The sequence below is a fragment of the Lipotes vexillifer genome, unplaced genomic scaffold, assembly GCF_000442215.2.
Source record: "Lipotes vexillifer unplaced genomic scaffold, Lipotes_vexillifer_v1.1 scaffold1016, whole genome shotgun sequence".
NCBI lineage: Eukaryota > Metazoa > Chordata > Mammalia > Artiodactyla > Lipotidae > Lipotes > Lipotes vexillifer.
Window position 1 is genome coordinate 281650 of NW_006769290.1, and position 9611 is coordinate 291260.

A 9611-nucleotide genomic window follows, 5' to 3' on the forward strand; every position below is an offset into this window, starting at 1 on the left:
AGGCTGGAAAACCTCATAATTCATGAAGCACTGAGTAGAGTATTCAGAAGGGTCTTTCCTCAATAGTGGGGATTAATTTGTTGGTCTCGCTTAACAAACCTTAAAAAGCAAGATCCTTAAAAGCATCAAACTGTTTCCAAATAATCTGTCTCAAAACACAATTCAAGAATATTTATAGGAATATACCAGCACCCAGTAAAAAAATCACCAGACATGCAAAGAAGAAAAAAATAAAATACCACTCATAATGAAGAGAAAAATCAGTCAATTGAAACCAACCCAGAACTGACAAGAACACTAGAATAAGTAGAAAAAACATTAAAACAGTTGTTATATAATAATTATATTCCATATGTTCAAAAAGTTAAGAGACATGAAAGATATAAAAAAGACCCAAACAGAACTTCTAGAGATTAAATGTACAATGTCCAAGATGAAGAGTAGATAATAATGTGAGATTTTTGAGCCTATCCTTAGTAGAATAAGGATATCACTATTAGTAAAACAATAGGGCTGAAATAATATGATAATAATAAATTGGTTTGGGAAAGGTCAGTGAAATAATTAGGAGACATCTTGAAATGTTAGAAATGTAGGTATAGGGGTAGAGTACAAAATGAGGGCTAGAGACAAATTACCACTGCATGAAAGTTTCTTTCTTACACATTCCTTCAGCTTGGCTATATAAAAAGTTGAAAACTATTTTTAATGGAATAGTAATATGGATTTTTAAAATGACAGCTAAGTTTTACAGCACTTAAGGACACAATAGAGAACTACAGAGTTGTTTCTTTCTGGTTCCCAAAGTGATCTGTAATTATATAAGTACTTCCTTCACTATAATACTACTATAGTCCAAGAAGTATCAGTCAGGGACTTCCCTGGCGGCGCAGTGGTTAAGAATCTGCCTGCCAATGCAAGGGACATGGGTTTGAGCCCCGTTCTGGGAAGATCCCACATGCTATGGAGCAACAAAGCCCATGAGCCACAACTACTGAGCCTGTGTTCTAGAGCCTGTGAGCCATAACTCCTAAGCCTGCATGCCACAACTACTGAAGCCAATGTGCCTAGACCCCATGCTCTGCAACAAGAGAAGCCACCTCAATGAGAAGCCCGCACACTGCAACGAAGAGTAGCCCCCTCTCGCCGCACCTAGAGAAAGCCCACGCGCAGCAACGAAGACCCAACACAGCCAAAAATAAATAAATAAAATCTAAAAAGAAGTATCAATCAATAGCAAGCAAAAACAAAAACAAATAAAACAACAGTAACTCTTCTGAAGTATATAGTATCTATGGGAAGTAAAGGAATGAAACTGAATTAGTCAACACCAGAAAACTCTGGTAGACCAAAATTTTCAAATCTGAAATTTTGGCAGGTTATTTTTAGCTAGAGTTAAAATACTTCAGAGATAAAAGATATTTAATATTCACATCAAAACCTGTAAAACAAATGACAAGATCATTTATCATTGTACTTACTTAAGGTAGAAATCAATGATTACATCATTAAGAAACTCTCCTTCTTCTAAGCACTCCAGATCTTCATTAGTTACTCCTAAACCCCCTTTAGTAGGTGGTGGAGGATATACAATCAACCTTAAAAAGTAAAAATAAAATTAAAATATACTAATATTGAAAACTCTAGTGTCAAAGGGATTTGTTATACAGGACAATAACAGGGCAGTAGTATTCAATAACTAAAATGTGTAGGGTAAAAAATATTTGACATGATACAAGCAATTATATTTTCCTTCCTTTGTTTTCACAAGCTACTAATAGTACTCTCATTGAGTATCTTTTCATTTCCAATCCTTCCCATGTGGGCTAGTCTCAGTATTTGTCTAATCAATAGGTTATCTCACAGTCAATTACAATACTGTTGAGGATGTCTCTCTTCTGTACAATTTTTAACTTTCAACAAACTGAAGTAATAAACCATAGAAGATTCTCCTACACTCCAGTTTCCAATGCTAAGTTTGAATCCCCAAGACTAAAAGAGTCAACAGTCAAAAACAATGCTCTCCTACTGGTGGCTAGTCTACACCAGCAGCTGGACAATGAAGAATTACCATGGGAGCTTAGGAGGCAAGTTTCCCATAAAAAAGTGCTTACGATGCATAACTTAAAGAGAACATAAAGGATATAAATAATCAGAGCACAACCAGAAAGAAATGGAAAACAAAATGACAACTAATTAGGCATTTTTCCTTTGGCACCCTCTCTTAAAGCTCAGACATAAGAGCAGTTGTGAGTTCTGACTATAATCTTGGAACAGACAGCGTGGTACTCATTGCACAAATATAGTTAATAATAAAGGTATAATATGTACTTGTTGAACTAAAAAGATTCAAGAAGATAAGAATCATCTGCAGTTGATTTAATCTTGGTAACCATGGCACCTAAATGAAATAACACAGGAAAATTTTAAGTGCTAAAATGAAAGTTACTATTTTATTGGCTATTTCCCTATCCTGTGCTTTCCTTTTATTTTCTTTTTTTTAACAGAGAAAAGGAATCTTGACGAGGAATAGAAATCACTCTCAAGTGCACAGACTCCCTTATGCTGCCTTACCACCATGAGAAGACATATAAAAGACGAAATACGAACAAAGAAGTACTTCTGAAAGGGAAGTTCTGATAAAGTACCCTAAATTGAGGCACACATTAATAAGCAATTTCACTTTTCCTATTATATATTCAGATACGGAATATATAATCTTAAAAGCCATACTCTTCTATTCAAATATTTTCAATAAATGCTTTAATCTTACCACATTTGACATCTTGGCTACCATTTCTGTCTTATTAACATAAAACTAAATGAAATGGCATTGATTGTTTTCTTAATAATTTTTTTAACTTTTTAGTAATTATTTCTATTATTAACTGTCAGCAAGAAAGTAAAACTCAAAACATTTAAAAAGGAAAAGTACTTAAAATCAGCAATGTGAATGAAAACTACTAACTTGCCCACCTATTACAAACGGGATATGACACAGTACATACTTCTGAACAGGTCCAGTGGGCCTGACTTCTCGCCATTCTTCATCTGGATTCGATGTAATAGAAAGTGAGTAGCAACCACTACTTTGCTTCTGCAGTAAGGTGTAAGTAGGCTTCGCTGTATCTGTATTTGAGGCCTGACAGAAAATGGCAAAGAAAAAGGTCTTATATGTGCACAAACACGTATTAACTCTCAAAAGGACAAAGTCAAAAGTTCGACTGGTAAGAGAAAATGTGACTAAAAGAAATACTGATACACACCAATGAGTTATATATATACTCTTAGAATTTCTATAAAGATATAACTAAATCAAAATAATACTTTGGATCAAAAGATACTATACAATGATCAAAGTTTAACCTGAAGCGTTACTTACAGGTCTGGCTTTATAATTAACTTAGGAATCTGAAAACAGTATTCATTTTGTTCAAAATGAACAAAAGAGGTGATAAATAGTAGGAAAAAATTTAAATGAGACTGAAAGTTTATAAGAACATAAATTGATATTTTATTATTAAATGGAAAACTATGATACAAATTTGTATATACAATGTAATTACCAGGCAAAATTTTTACAACATTATGCAAAAGACAGTGGTGAAGGCTTACATCTTGACTTCCACTAATGTGGCTTTCTACAGACCTTTAAAAAAACAGATTAGCCCCAGACCAAACCCACATGAGTGTGTCTGTGTGTGCGCGTGTGCACACGCCCATGTCACAGCAAACTTAATAAATGTTTTTCTTTCTAGAGGTATTTGGCAGAGATACACAAGCCACATGTATATTAGCAACCTCCTATAAAAATAAATAGCATTTTAAAACTTACCATTGTTTCAAGATATTTTGACTTATATTGATAAAAGAATTGCAAAAAACAAATAAGCCTCTCACAGATCCCCCCAATATTAACATCTTTTTAAACCACAGTACAATTATTAAAACTAAGAAATTAATGTTGGTATCATACTACAAACTAAACTACAAATTTATTCTGATTTTACTAGTTTTTCCGCTAACAAATTTCTTTTGTTTCAGGATCCTACAATTCCTCAATCTTTCCTTGTCTTTCATGACCTTGATATTTTTTAAGACTGTTGGTCAGTTACTTTGTAACTGGGTTTCTCTGATTTTTCTCACAATTAGGCTGAGGTTATACAATATTGAGAAGAACAACACAGAAATAATGTACTCTTCTCCGTGCATGATGTGACAGGTACATTAGGTCAATATATCTTATTACTGGTAATGTTAACTTCGATCACTTGGGTTAAGGTGATGTCTGCAATGTTTCTCCACTGTAAAGTTACTACAGTGGAGAAAAAAAAGTTACTTCTTTTTTGTAATTAATTAATATTGGGGGTGAGAGACTGATATTGTACACATGTCCTGTTTTCCCTTAAGTTTTCATCCATTAAATTTAACATCCCTCCGTGGACCTTACCTGCAACAATCATAACTGATTTTTCTAGAGGTGGTTTTATATTTCTCTTGTTCCTTTTACATTTATTAATTGCAACACTTTTCTAAGAAACAATTGTCCCTTACCCACCTTTTTTTATGTTTTCATTCATCCATTCAGTTATTTATTTGTATCAATATAGATTAATTGGTATTATATCTTATTTTTTCATAATAATCACAGGCTATCATTACTGATTTTGTTGATCTAACTGTTCCAGCTCTGGCACTGGGAGTTCCTTTAGGTTGGTTCCTGTGCCCTTTTGACAAAACACAGCATTCTGAAATCATGCTCATTTCAAAAAAAGAATTTTTATCGAACTGCCTCCCTCCCCCTCACTAATTATATTAATCATATGCTAACCTGAGATACTGATTTCATCTTCATTTCTTCAGCAGTAGCAACAGGGAAAGAACAAGTTGAAGTACAATAATAATGAATAAAAGAGCTTTCTTTTGAAGAGAGGTTCTGAAATAAAGGAAGTGCCTGAACCCAAGACAATGGATAAGAAAGCTCTAATTCTCCATTGGCTGTACTTATTTCTGTCATAATGTCTTGCAATTTCAATTCTTCTCTCTGTGAAATAGAACTGTGTAGCTCAAGGAAAATGAATTCAGTGGATTTTGCTATGAAAGAAAAAAATCAGTTTTTATCAGTAGTGTTATTTTTCAAAGGGATTATAATTAAAATAATTATTAGTAACAATAAGGTTGGTATACAACTCAACAAACTATTTTGTATGTTAGTTAATAACCCAGGCAAATTAAATCCCCAAACAGGACATTAGTAACCTATAACCAAAACTCACAATTTTTAGACTCCTACTACATTAGAATACAAACTCCACAATGGTATTGACTGCTGCATCTCCAGTACCTGGCATTTACTAGGTGCTCTTAAATGTTTGTTAATGAATGTATGAATAAGTAAATGATGACTAAGCAATTATTTTCCTCTAGCCCTCTTCATATATCAAATCTACCAATTAAAAAAATTTCCAAACACTTCCTTCAAAATCATTTTCTCTCATCAAATGACATTCTCTCCTCCCATAATGATTATATATGGCTTGTGTATTTTTCCAACTTCTCTGCTATTTAATCATGAATTTTCCCAATTAATTTGGAAGTAATGAGGACAGCAAAATAAGTAATTTTAAAGACATAAAATTTAGTTCACTACTTAACATCTTTAATGTGCAAGGGAGTAGGAGGGGAAATGGCAGAGAGATTAAAGAGATAAGAAAGAAACTTACCAATTTGATTTACCCAATTCTAAACCAGACTCCTTTAGGAGTTGGAAACTAAACAAAGTTGGGAAATTCTCAAGATACTTATATATTGATAGATAAGTGTTATGGGAGCACCAGAAAAGTATTCAACCCAGTCTTAGAAAAATGATACATAAGTAAATAAACTGATTTATCTCTTTTAGAAACTATAGAAAATGTTGAAGATAAAGACTTCTGTATTTTATTTGACTTTGCCACTGATTAGTTCTGTCACAGTTCATTATGAAATAAGGGCAAGAAACTCTTAAGACAGGTAGCCAAGGATGTCAAGTGACTAAAAGATAAGGTAGTCCTTTTATTTTAGAAGATAATTTTAATCGGTTGAGTAAAATTAAAAGGAAAAATTAAATGAATAAAATATCTTACATAATATCAAGGGATAAATTATTTTGAATTCAATGAACTTATTTCAATTCAATGAAATAATTACATTCTACTAAATTATTTTAGAGGAAAATTACTTTATTTATAGGACTTCTCAGATTATCCTGAAATTTAGAAATCTTTTTATACTCACATTGCTGGCTTAACATAGAGTTTTCTAATTGGGTCTGAATCTCTTGAAGATAATTTGAGGAGACCCAAAGAAAGAGGATGGCATGACTTCTTTTACTGTGATCATCATCTTTATTTTTCCATAACCCAAACCGCTTTAAATGTGTAGTATCCACTAGCAATGAAATTTCATGCAGGGACACTGTAATAAATAAAAGATAACAAGGTAATAAATTAATCTATTTAGGAATACACTCCATATGCACTGTATGACTCCTCTTTAACACAATGTATTTTTTAAAAAGAATTATATGCAAGGCTTTTCCAAAAATATCATTCCCAGTACATTTCAGTAAACTTGGCTGAAAAACCTAAACAGTATTATTACAGTAAAAAAGATCACATAAATTAGAAAGGACCAAACAATTTTTAAGTGATAATTAAATGTAGGAATTTAGCCTCTCACACTATATGATCTCGGACTATCTTATCAATGCAGAAAACTAAGCATAGTATAACTGAAAAAACTATATAATTCTATCTTGGTTAATACTATCAACCAAGACTGCAAATGCTATCATAAGCCACTTAACGCCTAATTTTCTTCTCCTCAAACATCTGCATTCCACTACACAGACCAGCCATTACCCAAAGATTCCCCAGAGTCATATGAGCTTCTGAAAGGTCTAGGATGAAATTTTTTTGGTGGCGCGTCCTGACTTCCTCTCTTCCTATCCTGTCATGTCCTATTCTAACCTACCTTCCCTCTTCTTTTACTCTCTATTTACTGGCTCCTTTTTCTTTTTCTTTGTTTTTGATTTGTATGCCTTTTTAAAATTGAAATATAGTTGACATATAATGTTAGTTTCACATTACTACATAATGATTTGATATTTGCATACATTATAAAATGATTACTATGGTAAGTCTAATAACCATCTGTCCCCATACAAAGGTATTACAATATTACTGACCATACTTCTTATGTTGTATATTACATTCTCGTTGCTTATTTATTTTATAAATGGAGGCTTATACCTCTTAATCCCTTCCACTTATTTTGCCCAACTCCCCACCACCCTCCTCTATGGCAACCAACTGCTTTTTTCCTTTGAGTCTGCTTCCCTTTTGTTTTTAGATTCTACATACAAGTGAGATCGTACTGTATTTGTCTTTGTCTGACTTATTTCACTTAGCAAATACCCTCTAGATCCATCCATGTTGTCACAAATGGCAAGATTTCATTTTTATAATGGTTGAGTAATATTCCATTGTATATATATATAACACATCTTCATCCATTCATCTATTAGAAGACATTTATGTTGCTTTCACACCTTGGCTATTGTGAACAATGCTGCAATGAAGACTGGGGTTCATGTACTTTTTCAAATTACTGTTTTGTTTTCTTTGGGTAAATACCCTGAAGTGAAATTGCTGGATCACATGGCAGTTCTATTTTTAATTTTTTGACCAACCTCCATACTATTTTCCATAGTGGCTGCATCAACTTACAATCCTAATGTGTGCCAACAGTGGAAGAGGTTTCCCTTTTCTCCACATCCTTTCCGGAACTTGTTATCTACTGTCTTTTTGATGATAGCCATTCTGACCAGTGTGAGGTGGTATCTCACTGACAATTGGCATTTCACTGACAATCAGTGATGCTGAGCATCTTTTCATGTGTCTATTGGTCATCTGTATGTCTCCTTTGGAAAAATGTCTATTCAGGTCCTCTGCCCATTTTTTAATAGGGTTGTTTGTTTTTCTGGTGTTGAATTGTATGAGTTCTTTGTATATTTTGGGTATTAACCCCTTATCAGATATATGATTTGCAAATATTTTCTCCCATTTAGTAGGTTGTCTTTTCATTTTGTTAAAGGTTTCCTTTATTGTGCAGAAGCTTTTTAGTTTGATGTAGTTCTACTTATTTTTGCTTTTGCTGCCTTTGCTTTTGCTGTCAGATGCAAAAAACTGCCAAGACCAATGTCAAGGAGCTTACCCCCTATGTTTTCTTCTAGGAGTTTTATGGTTTCCAGTCATACATGTAAGTCTTTAAACCATTTTGAGTTGATTTCTGTATATAGTAGAGGTAGGGGTCCAGTTTCATTCCTTTGCATGTGTCCAGCTTTCTCAACACCATTTACTGAAGAAACTATCCTTTCCCTATTGTATATTCTTGGCTCCTTTGTTGAAAATTAATTTACCATATATATGTGGGTTTATTTCTGGGCTCTCAGTTCTGTTCCATTGATCTCTGTGTGTGTTTTATGCCTATATCATACTCTTTTGATTACTATAGCTTTGTAATACAATTTGAAATCAGGATGTGTGGTGCCTCCAGTTGTGTCCTTCTCAGGACTGCTTTGGGTATTTGGGGTCTTTTGTTGTTCCATACAAATTTCAGGATTTTTTTTTTCTATTTCTGTGAAAGATTCCATTAGATTCTGTGAAAGACTCCATTAGAACTTTGACAGGGATTACAGTGAATCTGTAGACCGCTCTGGGTAATATGGACATTTTAACAATATTAATTCTTCCAGTCTATGAACACTGTAACTCCTCCATTCTGAAAACTGTCAGTGAAACTGGCAGCAAAGACAGACAGATTAAGTTAAAAGTAAAGAGTGAGAACCTTCAGAAAAACTTCTCAGCATTTCTTCCTCATGCAGCTCACAGCCCCAAATAGTTGATACTATTTCTGTGAAATCTAGATAGTTATTACTAATCCAAATGTACCAAGCTCTTAGTATGAAAGTTAAATATTCTTTAGGAAGGCTGCTTTAGAAAGATTCCCTTAAAAAAGCCGGGGGCGGCTTCCCTGGTGGCGCAGTGGTTCAGAGTCCGCCTGCCGATGCAGGGGACACGGGTTCGTGCCCAGTCTGGGAAGAACCCACATGCCGCGGAGCGGCTGGGCCCGTGAGCCATGGCCGCTGAGCCTGCGCGTCCGGAGCCTGTGCTCCGCAACGGGAGAAGCCACAACAGTGAGAGGCCCGCGTACCGCAAAAAAAAAAAAAAGAAGAAGAAGAAGAAGAAAAGCCGGGGCCATTTAACACCATCACAAGAAAAATTTACCTCATTAACAAATTTTCCCAAAATATTTAGTTTATTTTGTTACAGGGCTATGACAGACACTGAAAGTAGGAGTTGCCTATCATTTTTCCTACCTACTGTTAGAGATTTTAGTAACAGGACCCTAATTTTATGAGGAAGCAAGATACCACCTCTTAAAAACTCTTATTTCCTAGCTTCCTTTGCAAATAGATGTGTGGTCATTTGACTACATTCTAGCTAAGAAAATATAAGCAGAAGGTTAGGTGGTATGCACACCCAAGAAGACTCCTTAAAAGGGAAAGA

The 9611-nt window shown here is 34.1% G+C and overlaps 1 protein-coding gene across 4 annotated transcripts in view; it reads right to left on the reverse strand.

The window, feature by feature from the left end:
* The window catches only part of SENP7 (SUMO specific peptidase 7), a 155489-nt gene that overhangs the window by 15479 nt on the left and 130399 nt on the right, over positions 1–9611 (reverse strand). For all 4 annotated transcript variants that reach the window (XM_007445540.1, XM_007445539.1, XM_007445538.1 and 1 more), the window contains 4 exons: positions 6277–6456; positions 4832–5094; positions 3009–3142; positions 1482–1598 (listed from right to left, as the gene is read on the reverse strand). In XM_007445540.1, the coding sequence (XP_007445602.1) occupies positions 1482–1598; positions 3009–3142; positions 4832–5094; positions 6277–6456 (694 nt within the window). The remainder of the gene's footprint in view (positions 1–1481; positions 1599–3008; positions 3143–4831; positions 5095–6276; positions 6457–9611) is intronic.